At 30.3% G+C, this 17793-nt stretch overlaps 1 protein-coding gene across 1 annotated transcript; it reads left to right on the top strand.

Annotated features, from left to right (window-relative positions):
- The first annotated feature begins 1034 nt into the window (after positions 1 to 1034).
- On the top strand, positions 1035 to 8996 carry LOC113363202 (tyrosine-protein kinase Src64B-like). The gene is made up of 5 exons (XM_026605685.1): positions 1035 to 1159; positions 4049 to 4256; positions 5722 to 5975; positions 7539 to 7877; positions 8223 to 8996. Exons 1-5 carry the CDS (start codon positions 1099 to 1101, stop codon positions 8747 to 8749), a joined length of 1389 nt encoding a protein of 462 aa, XP_026461470.1. The 5' UTR covers positions 1035 to 1098; the 3' UTR covers positions 8750 to 8996.
- The last annotated feature ends 8797 nt before the right edge of the window (positions 8997 to 17793 follow it).

Below are 17793 nucleotides of genomic sequence, written 5' to 3'. Positions count from 1 at the left end.
TTCAAGCTTGATATAATAATTTTAGATTTTTGTTCTTTTATTTGTAGCTTCTAGAGCTAAAAACTCGTTTTATAGTTTTAGTAGAGCAGTTCACTCCTAAAAGTTGCATTGATCTAAATCAATATATACATTCGACAAAAAAAACACAGAACCATTCTGGGAATTATAACAGACTGATATGATTCTTAATTTTATCGAACCGATATGACTCAAAGTATTAAAACGCTTGCTTCCATCTAATTCTAGTATATTTGTCATTTTCAATTTTCACAGTAAAACCGCTAAAAAAATGGTTTTTGAATTTCATAATTTTTGCCAAAAAATCGGTTTTCAAAACCGGTTTTTGAAAACCGGCAAACCCTATTATTTATATATTATTTATATAATTATTGGGTAATTATTATTAGTTTATATATAATATATTAATCAAAATTATTATTACCATATTATTCACAATAAAATAATAACAAGTAGTACTGCCCTAGGGAGTTAAACTCCAACTCGATTCAAGCAAGAATTGTATGAGAGATTTCTCATTTCCATTTCTCACCACTGTGCCCGAAATGTGCTATTATCAATTAGCAACATTTTTACATCTATATACTCAAGTGGAAATTGACATCGCTCCTGCACGATGTCAGGCTGTTCAGAGCGCGGTTCGAACACACGACTGCGTCCACACAAGTCCGTGACCTTAAGCATTACACATTGGAACACCCTTATTCACAATATGAATAATAATTACTCAAATCCTTACTAAAAACTAATTAACACGATTTTTAAATAATATATTTAAAATAATTTTGGATATTCAAAATCGGTTCTGAATGTTTGGTGAATGAAAACTTTAACGAAAAATTATACACGTATCTTCTAATATACGTAAATTTGCTGAAACTAACACTATAATGCATTTTTTTTTATTAATTTATCCACAATTACCCGTGCGTTCTCTAAGCATCACGCAAGTTGTGATAATGTCTAAGATAAGATATAAATTACATATAAAAGGTTTGGATTTCGCTATGAGAGACAGTTAAAAGTGAAGTCGTAATATTAAATTTTACGGTTTAATTATTTTTATTAAATTGTACCGACATGGCAAGAAAAAGACCAAGACTTAGTCATGAAGGGAATCGCAGTAGAAACGACGAAAGCGGTATGGACAATTCGTAGGAAAAATATGTTAACGATTATAAGATATCGAAATTAATTAATAAAATATAAAATAAGATAATAAATTAATCGATTATAAGATACGATAATTATTAACTTCCCGTAGAGTAAGTTATTATAATAGTCCAAAAATCGGGAGATAATACGTTTGCATATCTTCACGTTTGAGTGGTTTCTGAACATTTTGGCATAATTTAGAAAAAATGGATGGATGTATGTGGTGTGGGCGAGTGTTTGTATGTGTTTGTGCGTATATATGGATTCAAAAAGCATTCGACATGAAAAGAAAAATCGAATCCTATTGATGGGAAAATGTGCTGATTTGGTTTTGAAATGAAATTTTTGCATTCTTCACGTTTCAAAGGTTTCTGAACATTTTGGCACACCTCAGAAAAATTGGATGTGTGTGTGTTTTGTGGGTCCGTATTTTTTCGTTATGGGCGCACAGATCAACCGATTTGAGTGGTTCAAAAAACATTCGATTCCTTTTGATAGGGAGATGTACTGATTAGGTTTTGGCAAAGACAGGTCCAGCCGATTTGCAGCTAGAGGGAAAAAGTGCCAAAAACGATAATACAATTTTTGAGTGAACGGAGCACCTGATTTCGATGTATCGCGTTTATCAATTGCGCGACGATTAACCAAGCCGTTTCTCTGTAAATAGCAAAATTGAGAAAATTTTTTCGTCCACGTTTTAGCCCGCAATTCTGAATCGATGTTGAAAATTCAAAAACTGTTCGAAAGATATTGGTTGGGAATCGACCTGATTAGTTTTTGGTAAAGATCAGCCGGGTAGTTTTCTTGTAATAAAGTTTTCAAAAAGAATTTCGACAATTTTTATTATTATTTTTTTGACGGTAGATCAGGAGCTTTAAAAATTCATCAAAGTTTGCAAAAATTAGTATCGTTCTTTTGGCATTTGTCAAAATTAGATCTTTGATCGACGTTTTCTCAAAACCGCCTGAAACGATTTCAGAAATTTAAAAGCCATTTGATGTATATCAATGAGGACTATCGTTTGTCAGTTATGTGAGACGATCTGCCAAGCAGTTCCTTTGTAATTTGGACAAAAGTGTTAAACTTTTCGTCCACATTTAAGCTCAAACTACCGAATCGATTTTAAAAAATCAAAAACTGTTCGAAAGATGTTAGTTGGGAATGATACTGATTAATTTTAGGTAAAAATCGACCAAACCATTTTCTTGTAATTAACTGTTGAAACAAAAATTTAAGCCGATTTTTATGGAATTTTTTTTAGCGATATATATCATGGTCTTATAGAACTTACTGAAATATTACGGCCTTACGACAAGTAGTATAATTTTAGAAATTTATTAAAGTTTGAGAAAATAAGTAGTTTTTATTGACATTTGTTAATATTAAAATTACAGGATTTACTTGGTATAACGATAGAGTACTTCGTCTTAATGAACATACTAAACCATTAAAGTTCTGCGGAAACTGATTCAATTATAAATTGATGATTTTTGAAAATTTGCTTTTAGAAAATACTCCGAGTTAACGTGTTCGTTCGTTTTCAATTAAGCGTAATAAATCCACTCGGAATTACTTTTAAGCACTCATAAATTAATTTCTTTTTTATTGATTAAGTCGATTATTAACACATATATGAAAGTTTATATAACTTGCCTCAAGGTAAAATACCAATACCAACTAGTTTTTTTTTCAAAATTTTCAAACATATACAAGGTTTTATATTTTAACTATAAATTTAAAGTTTAAAATTTATTTGAAAAATATATATATTTCATATGCGTTATTCTAATCGAAAGCAATATTTCCTCAGATAGATGCCTCATGTAAACGATCGCGATAAGATCGTCGCTATATAATATGAGCGATAAAATAATTGGAAATATTCGAAACAATTGTTATTAATCATTGATAAATATTTATTGATCATAGATTTGTTTCCTTGAGTATTTAATTCTGGTACGGGAAGTTTCAGCAATTTGCCTTAAGGCCTGAGTTACCGTTTCGAACTATGAGAAGTAGAGTTCCTGAATTAATCTTCAAAAATTTATGAAATTATACAGAGGATTATAAAAACGCTATTTTTTGAAAATGATGTAGTGTAAATCGCCACGTTTGGCCTTGTGTAAATAGACGACCCTGTTTTAACTTCCTGTCGGGTAAGCTATAGTAATCGCAAAAAAAACAAAATGGATATTTTTATATATCTTTACGTTTCAGGGGTTTCTGAACATTACGAAGATACGGGGCAAAAAATGCTAAAAACGGTAGCTCAGTTTTTAAGAGAACGGAGCATCTGATTTTAATAATTCAAAAAACATTTTACTTATATGGACAAGATGAAAAATTGATCAAATTTTTATGAAGGCAGGTCTAGCCGTTTAGGAGATCTAGTAAGAAAAGTAAAAAAAAATGCCATTTGACGGTCAAAAATGATCATTAGACGTTTGCACATCAAATTATCACATATTTTATAGAGATTTTAACAATAAGTATAAATTTTGTTTACATTTCTATGGGTTCCGTGCCAATGTTTATCCGTTAGACGGCGACGCAGCGCTTACGCGCTTTGATATTTCGTCTCTATGCAGTTAAAGCAGTGCGATTGCTCTGAAAAAAGGTTCAGATTTTAATTTTTTTCCAAAAAGTCTTTTTTTTTAAAGAAGTTAGTTTCTCAAAAATCTATTTTTTCAAAGTAATTTTTTTCAAAAATGTTAATCTTTTTAAAAGAAAATAAATTTTGGTACGGAAAGTTCCAGCAATTTGCCTTAAGGCACGATGCCATGCGCCCCACTAGTTTTGAATTGTGTTTGACAAGCTTTGAATCTTTATGTCATGTCATTTTACCTTTTATAATTACTCTTCATTATTTTCGCAGAACATCCTGAACCACCACTATTATTAGTATTCGGAGTCTACGCTTATGAAGCTAAAAGATTCGACGAAATATCGTTCCAAGTAGGAGACCGAATGAAAGTATTACAAAATGTTGAGGATTATTATGAAGTCCTTCACTTCAAAACCATGCGACAAGGTTTGGTACCAAAAATGCTGGTCGAGGAGGAACGTCGATTCGAGGATGAAGAGTTAGTAACTATAATCATATGTATTCTGTAGTCATGGTATCTTTTTCTTTAATTCGCAATCAACTTTTAGAAATTCTTTTACAATTTCAATCGTTAATCATTACAAATCATTAATATTCATTTACATACATGTAAAAATATTGATACACAGACGAAATAGAGACGAATGGACAGGTAGGTAGACTAAAGAAGGTATAGTAGACGAATGGACAGGAAAATAGGCAGATAAACAGACATGTGGACAAGTAGACATGTATGTTGTCAGGTCGACTGGTAGGCATGTCGAGCGGTAGAAATAAATACAGGTAAATCGGTAGACAAGCGGATATGCAGGCAGATACTAAAGTAAAAAGTTGACATACACACAGGTAGACAGTTAGACAGATAGATCAAATACAAATCAAATATTTATTGATTAAATCGATTATTCACTCATAGCGGAAACTTCATTTAACTTGCCACTTACACCTAGTTTTTAACTTCCCGTAGGGTAGTTATAGTAATGGGCCAAAAATCAAAAATAAATTTTTTTGCATATCTTCACGTTTTGAAGGTTTCTGAACATTTTGGCATACCTCAGAAAAAAATGGATGTCTGTATGTGTTTTTTCGTTCACGATTTCGGGCGCACGGATCAACCGATTCGAATGGTTCAAAGAATCCTATGTTAGGGACATGTGCTGATTAGTCTTTGGCAAAGGCAGGTCCAGCCGTTTCGGAGATACGGAGCAAAGAGTATAAAAAATAGAAATGGAGGTTTTGAGAGAACTGAGCATCCGATTTGAATGCTCCAAAAAACATTCAATTTGTAATGATTGGGAGAAGTGGTGTTTAGTTTTTGGCAAAGACAAGTCTGACGATTTTGAAGATAACAAGCTAATCGTGCAAAAAATGGCAGTTTTTGTGAGAACTAAGCAGCGTATTTGAATGGCTCAAAAAACTTTCTGTTTCTTTTGACAAAATAAATGTTTTTGGAAAAAAAAATTTCAAATATTTTTTTTATTTTTTTTTTTTTAAAAAATTTTTTTTATCAAAAATTTAATTTTAATTCTAAACAATTAAATAAATAATTTTAACTTTATATAATTTTTATAAATATAAGAGAATGGTACAGTATGATATGGTACGGGAAGTTCCTGCAATTTGCCTTAAGGCACAATTCCATACACAACTAGTTCTAATTTTATTTTATGATATTCATAATTAATCATATGATTGGTATCTAATTTAACGATAATATGAATATTAAGTTAATTTAATACAATTTTATAAACGATATTGATTTTACTATATTGTATGTATGTATGTATTATTATAAAAAGTTATTATCATATTTATCATCATAATTATCTCTGAAAAAAGGTTAATTGTATTCACACACAAGATATCTAAAAACAATAAAATTTTGTATAATGTATGCCATATCTTTTTCTATATTTTTATATATCATGTTTCTTACTTTTTAGGTGGTTTTTCAAGGATATTGCCCGCGAAAAAGCTACTTCTTTATTACTATATGATACTGGAACTACAGGAACGTTTTTGATAAGAAAGTCAAAACAGCCATCATTCCTATTATATGTATTGCATATTAAGTATAGAGAACATGAAGACTATAAAGTTGCGCATTTCGAAATCAAAGTATCTAAAAGTGGACGTTACTATATTGAATTCAACAATAGTTTTCCCAGTATGCCTGCGCTTGTGTGGAATTACAAAAGTAAGTACAAAAGCACATGATGTAGGGGGAACTCCCGTAACGCCGGACGGCACCTAGTGCCGGACACTCTATTTAACACGTATTATTTAAGCAAATATAAATCTTTCCATTTCAAAATACAAATGAAAGGGGCGCGGGGTGCACACAGGTACAGGATCACACACCGAGCGCCGCGTGACAAAACATATTGATATTTTTATGAGAATTGACGTAATTTATTCTAATTATTTAATTTTGTTTTGCATGAGTGCTAACGGTCACTACACAACCCCATTTTTCGTATTTCCTAGTCAAAGAATGGAAATCTTATGATGAATGCTCCAGCTGAGAGCATCAGCGTACCCCAGCCAAAAGGGTGTATATATAGTGATTTTTTTCACAATATCAAAAAATATTCGTCAAACATGCATGTGCAGACATTCCAAAGTGTGAAGATGGCTATACATATGTGTTCAATGCAGGTTATTTTGAAATGCCCGGTACTAGGTGCCACTTTTTAAAACCATATTTTGTGTTACCAATGTTTGATTAATAATATCAATTATTTGTTGTCAAAGGTTGCGTTTTTGTTAATTTAGTTTGATTTCTATCTTTGTTATCTAACATAAGTTATAATTTAATAAACATTTCGTAAAATATTTTTTGATTTATTTATAAATAACCTTAGGTGTCCGGCACTCGGAGACTTTCCCCTAGTTATATTTTGATATACAATTTATATTATACATTAATTGTTAACTTTCCTAAGGGTAAGTTATAGTAATAAAAAAAAATATCTAAACTGATTTTTTTTTATATCCTTACGTTTCAAAAATTTATAAACATTTCGGCATACCTTTGGAATACGGATCAACTGATTTGAATAATTCAGAAAACATTCGATTCATATCGATAAGGAGACGTGCTGATTAGATTTTGACACAGACAGGTCTAGTCGTTTCGAAGATACGAGGCAAAAACTCCAAAAATGGTGATTCAGTTTTTGAGAAAACGAAGCGTCCGATTTGAATAATTCAAGAAACATTTTATTTATATTGACTAAAGAAACGACTGTTTGAATTTTCGGATAGGCAAGTCCAGCGATTACAAATTTTCAATAACAAAAATGCAAAAACGCCATTTGGCGGTCAAAAATAATCATTAGATATATGCATATCAAATTATCAGATATTTTATAAAGATCTTAATAATGAGTACAAATTTTGTGTCATTTTTTTTAGGTTCCATACCAAAATTTTTATTTATACCAATTAGATCAATTCAAAAAGCATTTTGCTTGTTTTGGTGTGAAAAAAATGCCTTCACTTCACAATACGAAACGGAAGTAAACCAGAAGAGAAAATGATTTGTTTTTTTTTCAAAAAAGACAAGATTCATTTATTTAATATTTATTATTATTATTATTATTATCGTTATTTGTATAATCATAGGGTAAATATGCTTTCCTTCATCAGTAGGTAAACTCTCGCAATTGTTTTCGACGACATCTGCATTGTCTTTCCACTTCAACAAATTATAATTTAAAAATATTCAAACATATAAATGAATGAATATTTATTTTAGATAATCCGTTGGATACATTGGGCATTAAATTGACAAATCCTTGCACTAAGCAGGACGATTCTAATAGTCATGGTGATGAAATAATTATACCAGTTGAAGATATTGAGTTTAAGTCTAACTTGAGTAGAGGATCTTATAATCCTGTTTCGCAAGCACTATGGAAAAAGAAGAAAATCGATGTGACAGTTCATAAAATAAGCATTTATCGTGTGAATTCATTAGATATAATTAAATCGGAAGCTATGATCATGAAAACACTAGATCATCATCGTTTGTCATGTTTTTTCGGTATATCCACCACTTCTGAAGAAATTTGGACGATTACAAGTTACGTAAAAGGTAAAATCTTTTTGTATTAGTACTAGCATTTGCATTAACATCTTCTACAGACCTTCTGATAATAAAAATTTTAACGCAAGTTTTATAGAAAATGGAAATGAGATTTCCCAGCTTTTATCGACATTTGTGCAACTGTTTTGTTTTTTGTTAAAATACGTTCATTCTTTCAATATATTTTTTAATCGAGTTGCTTTATTAATCTATTTTATCCCTTTTCAAATTTTCGTATTATTAAGAGACAATGTCAACATTTACAAACTTAATCTAACTATAATTTGCTTATTTCGATATACACATTGCTCACAAAATGTAGAAAATAATTTGTATAGACATTTTCTATTTCAGGAGGAAGTCTTTTAAACTATCTCAAGGGACTTGATCATTTAGATAAATCATTAATGTATCGTATTTCTAAGGAAATCGCTGAGGGCATGTTGTACCTCCAACAAAGAAATTTCGTTCATAAAGAATTAACAAGCAGAAACATCCTTCTTAACTTTCAAAATGGTATAAAAATTTATAACCATTGGAATTCTAGAATTAGAAAAAGCGAATCATATAGCAGAGCAGATGATATGTGGAAATATTCAGCTCCTGAAGTCCTAAAAGATAGCAATTATTCAGTGAAGTCTGACGTATGGAGTTTTGGAATTATTCTGTATGAAATTTTTTCTAATGGAAAGGAAATTTACGAAGGTAAATCAAAAACCGATATTTGCAGCTGGTTAAATTCTGGAAATAGATTATTGAAGCCTGAACATGCCGATGATGAAATTTATGGTCGCATGTCCAAATGTTGGCAGTGGAGTACAGAGGATAGACCAAATTTCGAAGATTTATACAATTTCTTCTGTAATAGGTCGTCTGTGTAGTGATAAAAATTCTACAAATATTGTTCATAAAAACTTTGTATTTTTGTTCTTGATACTACATTACTTTTCTTACAAACTTCTACAAACTAGAAATATTGGATTAATAAAGATAAACTAGTAGTAAATCGCAATTTGCTAACCTTAAAAAATCGATGTAAGTGTGTGCATATTTGTATGCTTGAATACAATTTTTCGTCCACGATTTTGGGCGCATCGATCAACCGATTTGAATGATTCAAAAAACATTTCACTTGTATTGACGAACTGAAGAATTGATCAAATTTTTGGAAAGGCAGTTTTGGAGATAGAGAAAAACGTAAAAAACAATATTTGGCAGTCTAAAATAATCGTTAGACATATGCACATCAAATTATCAGATATTTTATAGAGATTTTAAACATGTGCACTAATTTTGTTACAATTATTTGGATTCAGTAATAAGAATTTTGATTTTTAAAGTTCACTTATAGGGTTCAAACAAATTTCAAAATTTTCAGATTTTTTTTTTCAAAAGTAACAAAGAAATTTAAATATGTATATTGTATATATCTCATATGCATTATTCTAATCGTAAAAAATATATCCTCAGATGGATTCATTTGGCTTCTCCTCAATAATGTAAACAATTTCAAGTGTTTTGACCGATAAGATCGTCACTGTATATTATATGAACGAATAAATATATAGTAATAATAATTATCTCTTTAAAAATATTTAAAACAATTGTAATTAATCATTGATCATTTATTGATTTTTTTTGCTTGAATATTTATTTATGATACCATGCACTACTAGTTAATTTCAATAATTTACTTTTAGTGAAGTTAACGTCTTCAAAACCATTTAAACTCATCAAATCACCATTTTCGTGAAAGTTTTTTTCAAAACTCCCTTGAATTTTCGAAATCATCGCCAACTCATATCAACAAGTGTCTTCCCATACTTTCCCACTTTCGACAACTACATGACAGCTCGCGTCAACCGGTTAATTTATCCAACCCTATTCCAAGGGGTTGAACTCGTTCGTCAGTTTACAAATTCATCATTCCAAAGCCTTGACACGAAGGGTGCTAATAGGTTCAAGAGGAAGAAACATCATCATACGACGACACCTTGTAGCAAAATTTGCTTTCAGAAGGAACCGACGGTGATTAATCTCGGTTATTAATATTCAGAACGATGACTGCGATCGTGTTTATTAAATGCTCCGATGAATTTCGAAGAAGGGATTATATGATGAGATATTTAAAATAAACAATGGGTACATATATTGATGCGTACTGTAATGGATTATTTGGACTTTGATATATTTGTTTTAATAATTAAAATTGCTTTATGTACTGTAACAATATATACTTTAGAATAGTCAACTAGAAATCTGCTAATCATATCCGAAGCCGGATCGGTTAGGATTTGACTCCGCTTCATAGAGCAGTTATATCCACTTAATAACTCCACATCTTCGACAACTTTGAAACATAACACTTGACACAAATGTGTTCTCTATTGTGTTGTTAAGAAATCTAAGGATTTATTAAGACGTTGTAAATCGTTTACAGGTAGTTCAAACATTTTTGTTCATTTAATTATAATAATTAACAAAAAACTTGGGAATCAAAATCAATTCTGTAATTAGTTTTGTAGAGAAAATATAGAATTCTTTGAATATGTTTATTTTTATATGAAAATAACACAGTGAACTTTATATATGAAATAAGAACAAATCTTTCTGTATGATATTTTTCACAAAATAATAATACCTCACATTCTTTTATTATTTCCCTTTCGAGAATTAATTATACATTAGGTAGTTTGATTAGCAATTATAAAATCATAATTGTGAAAAGTTATAATACAATACTAAATATTTTTTAGCTGCTTGAATACCATTGAAAAGGCTCATTTACGGACAAACATAATCGTATACAGAATATAGAACACCAAATAGCATTATTTTGAGACATTATATACCTGCCTGTGAGACGAGCAAAAAAAAACACTTCTTTCGACCCAAATCTTTGTATTAGTAAAAAATCTCAAGCAAATATCTGCACATATTACCAAATTTAGTATCAGTTTAGGAAAGTCGGATATGACAAATCCTGTGAAACAACTCCACTCGGATTCACTCCGCTGTATCGGAGTGATAACTCCGAAGTGAGTTACCCATCTCTAGTACATATATTTATGCGTACTATAATGTATTATTTAGACTTTGATATATTTGTTTTACTAGTTGAAATTTCCGTAAAGTCTTTTAGTGCACTATACAACTATGCAACTTTAAGTAACTTTGATCAGTCAATGCGCTTTTTTTTTATAAATTTATGATTTCGTGTGGCACAATTGAAAAAGTTTGCTTTCTGCATTTAACATATAATTAAATGCAATTGTTTACATGAACCAGTATAACAACAATGTCCAAAGACAAACGCAACATAAATTATGCTATATACAAATTTGTTTTTTTCCTCATATGTTACATAACTTTCACTCAGAATCTCTAATTCCAGTATTTGTTATTATGTCATATAGGTAAGTTACATATCCATATTGAATTAAGTTCGTCATATATGAATTTTTAGGGTTTATAGTTACTCCATATCTTCAAATTTTTATATTAGGATGAACAGTTTCGATATGCGTTACCTGAAACATTCCAGTAGATTATTTTTTGTATCATTCTTCAAATAAGTATATTTTGACAAAATATTTAAAATGCATTCGCTTATTCGAATGTAATGCTAAAATAATATTTTTATTACTGTATTTTAATCTTGAAATAGGTGTTCTATGGCGCGATGGTTAGGCGCACTGCCTTGTGTAGACCGTGAGTTCGAAACTTTGCTTTGGATAATATGATATCGTGCAGGGGTAAAACGAATTTTTCCTTGAAAAAAAAAAACAGATCAAAAATATGTTTCCTATTAAACCTATATGGTCCTACGGTCTACAACTATGAGGTGCGGCTAGTAATCAAGCATAGCAATTATACAGAGGATCTAGAACAAAATTTTGAAACAGATCGTGAACGCTCCAAAATATGTACCAAACTGGTACCTTAGTATTCTAACTACGGAAGAAGAAATTAACCATTTCTGCTCCAGATACAAAATGCGGCTAAGTCAACATCCAAATCAACTGGCGCGTGACCTGCTCAAGACTTTACCACCAAAGCGTCTTAAAACAAGAAGCTGTAACGAATTATTACATCAAATTACATAAAATTTAATGCTATAATTACAGAAGGTGCTATCACAGGATAGCTATCCTCCACACGCCGCGATATTAAATTATCTGTAATAGTAGCTGAATGTACTTATTGTAAAGTTTGTTATGTAAAAGAAGGCACTGCGACGTGAATGGCAATCGTAACTCTCTCACAATTTCCTGAATTATTTTGGATTTCAGTTAGGGCAGTACTACCCATTATTATATTAAATTATGATTATTATAAAATATTTATTAATAGTTAGTGAGCATTGTGCTTGTTGTGAACTCGATAAAAAATCTTGATGCATCTTGATTCAAATCGGTTGATCCGTGCTCCCGAAAACATGGACGAAAAAATGCGGACATACAAAACACACATACATACATACATATATATATTTTCTGAGGTATGCCAAAATGTTAAGAAACCTCTGATACATGAAGATATGCAAAAAATTTCATGTTCTGTTTTTGGCCCGTTACTATAACTTACCCTACGGTAAGTTAATAATTATCTTTACAAAACCATTCTTTCTCATTTGCATTTCTGTGTTCTAATCGTGATTGTACACCATAAAAGATGGCTTGCAAGAAACTCTTAAGTTGATAGTCGTCCATAAACTTCGGTTTTGAGAACTTCTTGATTAGTCTCAAAAGTTCTGAGCACCCGAACCGATATTTTTAATTGACCGATACCGCCCCTATCTCGACTTAAGCGAATGAAAATCATATTTTGTGAATTACAAATTAGCATATAAAATGAATCGGCAGACTTCCGAAACGATGAGAATCATAAGGGGCCACCGCAGCTTCTAATTACATTCGACAAGTGTCGCCTTGTATAGGTGCAGTGTGTGAGGTGGCGATGGCGCCCCGAGTAGAACTTTGCCTTTGCCCACTGTGTCTCAGGAGCAATTAAGAAATGCAGATATAGCTTTGAAGGTGTATGCTTCTTAGATGATGACACATATTGTCAAACTGTGATACGCAGACCATAATATATGAAAGACAAGCCAAGGCATTGATAAATGATCTTTTGTTCCTTTAGGCCTATTTTTGGTTACACATCATACTTATTTAGTTGAATGTGTTATAACTTTAGTAGGTATTCTCAATAAGGCTAGACTAGCGATGCACTTAAAAATAACATATACGAGTGCAGATATCATATTTATTAATTTCCCGTCCGTGTAATCGTCCAAAAATTGTAATTGAAAATTTTTGAATAGAAAATCTTTACGTTTTGAAGGTTTCTGAACATTTTAGCATGCCTTAGAAAAAATGAATGTGTGTGTGTGTTTGATTTTGTGTTCGCAATGCTTCGTCCACATTTTCAGGCGCATGAATCAACCGATTTGAATGGTTCAAAAAACATTCGATTTCTATTGATAGGAAGATGTTCTAATTAGTTTTTGGCAAAGGCAGGTCCAGCCGTTACAGAAATACGGAGCAAAGAGTGCAGCAACGGAGCATCCGATTTGAATGATCTGAAAAACATTCAATTTGGGGAGAAGTGGTGATTATTTTGTGGCAAAGCCAGGTGCAGCCGTTTTGAAGATACGGTGCTAAATGTACAAAAATGGCAGTTTTTGAAAGAACTAAGCGTGCGATTTGAATTATTCAAAAAACTTTCTGCTTGTATTGGCAAAACAATTGCTTTTGGAAAAAAATTATAAAATAATTATTTCAAATTTTTTTGTATATCGAAAATAATTCAGCATTTAATTACTTGCTAAAATGCTAAAGCTCACTTATTTATTTTAAATAAATAATTTTAACTTTGCAATTCAGTTTATGTAATTCTTATAAATATTAGACAATTTTACAGTATTTATAAAAATCTATTTGAAAACATTTAATATTCTTCGAATATTTCATTATAGTAGGGAAAATTCCAGCAATTTTCCATAAGCTATACACCACGAGTTTAGATTTTTTTGTTGAAAAAACGGCTCGACTGATCTATCCATAAAATGTACAAAAGCAAATAATTGCGCACAAACCGAGAAATGTGTATATAAGATTATAAGTATTATTTGTAAAAAGTGATTCAAAGTATCAGATATTTTTTATATCATTTTTAGAATTATTCTAAATTTTTGGATTCTTCAAAAAATGATTCATACTATCATCTAATTCTATCTCAAAAGTCAAACAATGTGAATTTCAAAAAGATAATCATCTTTTAATCATAATATATTATTAATAAAAAAATAATTATAAAAATTCACAAAATGTTTAGGATCTACAAAATTTTGGCATCACTCAATGTTTATCCTATTGTTATTATAAACGGTTATTACTGATTGTAAGTGAAAACATTTCATATTATGTTTCACCATCAACTGAAAAGATTATTCTTAATACAATACATTATATTATATCTCTACAGTTAGTTACCCTATATGTATATGGATGTTTTTTATCTGATGGTTGAAATAATCCCAACGACTGGTTTTTAGCACGCGCATAAAATATATAAAAAGGATTTTGTCTATTTCAAAGAGTACGTGCCGATTTCAGTGATGTACTCCTTTTAATGTCAAAGGGAAATTTGATATTTCTTCCAATAGTAAAAAGAGTTATAGTAGTAGAATTAGTTTTGCAAAAATGCACAACTTTAGTTGAAGTGTAGTGCATAACTTTTTTTGGTAGCAGTTGTCCTATCTAGTTGTTGCAGTATTATTTAATATTAAAAAACATCATTAATATTTAGAATATTTATTTGAGTTCATTACATTTATCTAAGACAATCAGATTAGCATATTAATTTCAAGTGAATTAATTATGAACATAATAAGGGTTGCAAATGGTACTTCGACTATTTAGTTGCGATGAAATCATACAAAAAATTAAATTTATTTTAAAGTTTCAATTCGATATTTAAGTTGCCATTACTGTAATAATCACACTTCAAATTGATGAAATTATTTTTAGGCTTATTATGACGAAAACAGTCATAAATTCGGTCATTTATTAAAAATCTTGATTAAACTTCGTTTCCACAAGATATTCCACAATGTTCAAAAACCTTCAAAATGTGAAGATATGCAAAAGTTTTCAATTCGATTTTTGGACGATTACAATAACTTACCCTATCGGAAATAATCAAGCGTTTTTGCAGTAGGGCTATGTTTAATTATCCCCATATAAACCCTCAGTATTCGAGTCAACCTCGCACTGTTTTATTATACTATTAACTTTGTTTTTATATCTTTTTTATTAGAATTTTGTGATTAATCTTTGTCGAGCACATCGTAAAAATAACGCGCTGATGATGGTTTCATGTAATCACTGCAACTGACCTACTATGTATTATTAAACAAGAAATAGTAAAATAAAATGTACTGCGTTTTGCCATACAATTGTTCGGGATTCAGATATTTCATTTATTTTTATTACATTTCATGTTATTTGCAAGCACGTCGTAAAAAACTTTGTTAGCGATTTTGAAAACGTAATTACTAGGAATTATACAAGTAGAAGACATAATGTTTTTACCTGAAAATAGCCTAAGGATGTTTTGTGTTTAAGTATTACTGAATATGGAAATTTTACATTTCAGATACATGACAACTATTTTGATTTTACAAATTTTTATAACTAATTATATATGAAGGTTAGGGGTTTATTGTAACAGGGGTAAGTAGTAACATGCGTTTTTAAATAAGGTCTTGAACGATATTGAAATATCTATTAACTTCCCGTAGGGTGAGTTATAGTAATCGCAAAAAAATCGAAAATGAAAATTTTTATATTTCTTTACGTTTACGCACAGGTTTCTGAACATTTTGGCATACCTTTGAAAAATTGGTGTATGTGCGTTTGTGTATGTATGAGCGGATACAATTTTTGTCGGCAATTTCCAGCACACGGATCAACCGATTTGCATGATTCTAAAACTTTCGATTCGTATTGATAAGGAGACGTGCTGATTAGTTTTTGGCAAAAGCAGGTATAGCCGTTTCGAAGTTACGGGGCAAATAAAGCTCCGTGTCTTCAATTCAAAATTTAAAAAAAACTTAATGTTTCAAAATATTCAAATTTTCTAAATTTTTCATAATTAGCATGTACATTATAAAAAATCATAATTTAAGAAAAATTCAATTTCTTACAAATATTTGAAAATTTTTCAAAATTTTCAGCAAAATCGAATATTTAAAAAAGATTAAATATTTCCAAATTTTCAAAAAATTAAAAAAGTCGATTTCTTCCAAAAATTACAAAGAATTTCGAACTTTTAAAAAATGTTCGAAATTTTAAAAAAAATCAAAATTATCCAAAAAATATATTTTATTAAAAAAAAATTCTTGTATATATATATATATATATATATATATATATATATATATATATATTAGGGTGGTCCTTAAAATGGTCCCTACGGGAAGTTGACACCTGCATAATTTTTACTTGCAACTTAAATATTGATAAAAAATAAACTTATATTATTGATAAATTTTATTCATAAAAAATCAGTGGGAATGAGAGTTTCAAGAAGCCATCTAGTGCTGAACAATTCAAGCACAATAATTGTTATTTTTAATGGATGAAAGTTTATCATCGTTTCACTAAAACAATTTTTCATTTTAATCATAGAAATTTATTACCTCAATTCCTGGCATTTCACACACGCGTGCACCGGGAGCAGAATCCGGGCGTAAACTCGAGTTATTTTTAATTTGTGCCAAGAAAAAGAATTTAATCTGATACTTTCTTAGTAGACGTAATTTATTTGAGCTCTTAAATTTTCACTAATTAAAAAAACACAGAGTTATTAGTACGACGCATAATTTGTGAACGGGAAAAAAATGCGATAAAAAACAATTGAAAGGGGATTAATGCGCAACAGAAGTCATTAAGGCAGACTGGATTCGTGTATTTATTCCAAGCAATAAAATATGTCACTGGACAGTGAATTGAAACAGTAAAAAAAGGGTTTTAACCAGTTAACTGTGGCGCACTCATCGAAGAGAAGCTGTTTTGTGTCGGCCGAATCAAGCTCTTGACGAGTATATTCGTCAACGACAGAGTAACAATGGGTAAACTCTACTTTGGTTCTAACATTACTTATTGTCGTTCATAATTACTAATTTCTTTCTTGTATTTTAAAATTTTATCTTGAGAAATAAAAAAAACTAGTGGGGCGCATGGCAACGTGCCTTAAGGCAAATTGCTAGTACTTCCCGTACCAAAAAATATTTTATTTAAAAAAATCAGCGTTTTTGAAAAAAAATTATTTTGAATAAATTAGATTTTTGAGAAACTATAAATTTTTGCAAAAAAATTATTTTTTTGAAAAAGAGACTTTCTGAAAAATGTTTACTTTATTTTGAAATATTTTGGAAGTTCTGATATTTTTCAAAGCAATCGTACTGCTTTAATTACTGCATAGAGACGAAATACCAAAGCGCGTAAGCGCCGGGTCGCCGTCTAACGGATAAACATTGATACGGAACCCACAGGAATGTAAACAAAATTTATACATATTGTTAAAATCTCTATTGAATATCTGATAATCTGATGTGCATATGTCTAATGATCATATTTGACCGCCAAATGGCATCTTTTTTAACTTCCCGTAGGGAAAGTTATAGTAATCGCAAAAAATCGAAAATGAAAATTTTTATATATCTTTACGTTTCAAAGGTTTCTGAATATTTTCGCATACCTTAGAAAAAATGGATATGTGTGTGTATGTATGTGTGTGTGTGCGGATACAGATTTTCGTCGACGATTTCGGGAATACCGATCAACCGATTTCAATAATTCAAAAAACATTCGTATTGATAAGGAAACGTGCTGATTAGTTTTTGGCAACGGCAGGTCTA

This window comes from Ctenocephalides felis, unplaced genomic scaffold (assembly GCF_003426905.1).
Source record: "Ctenocephalides felis isolate EL2017-DRISC unplaced genomic scaffold, ASM342690v1 CF-g0.4_SCAFFOLD_00845, whole genome shotgun sequence".
In the NCBI taxonomy this organism is placed as follows: domain Eukaryota; kingdom Metazoa; phylum Arthropoda; class Insecta; order Siphonaptera; family Pulicidae; genus Ctenocephalides; species Ctenocephalides felis.
This window is presented reverse-complemented; position numbering and strand designations above follow the sequence as displayed.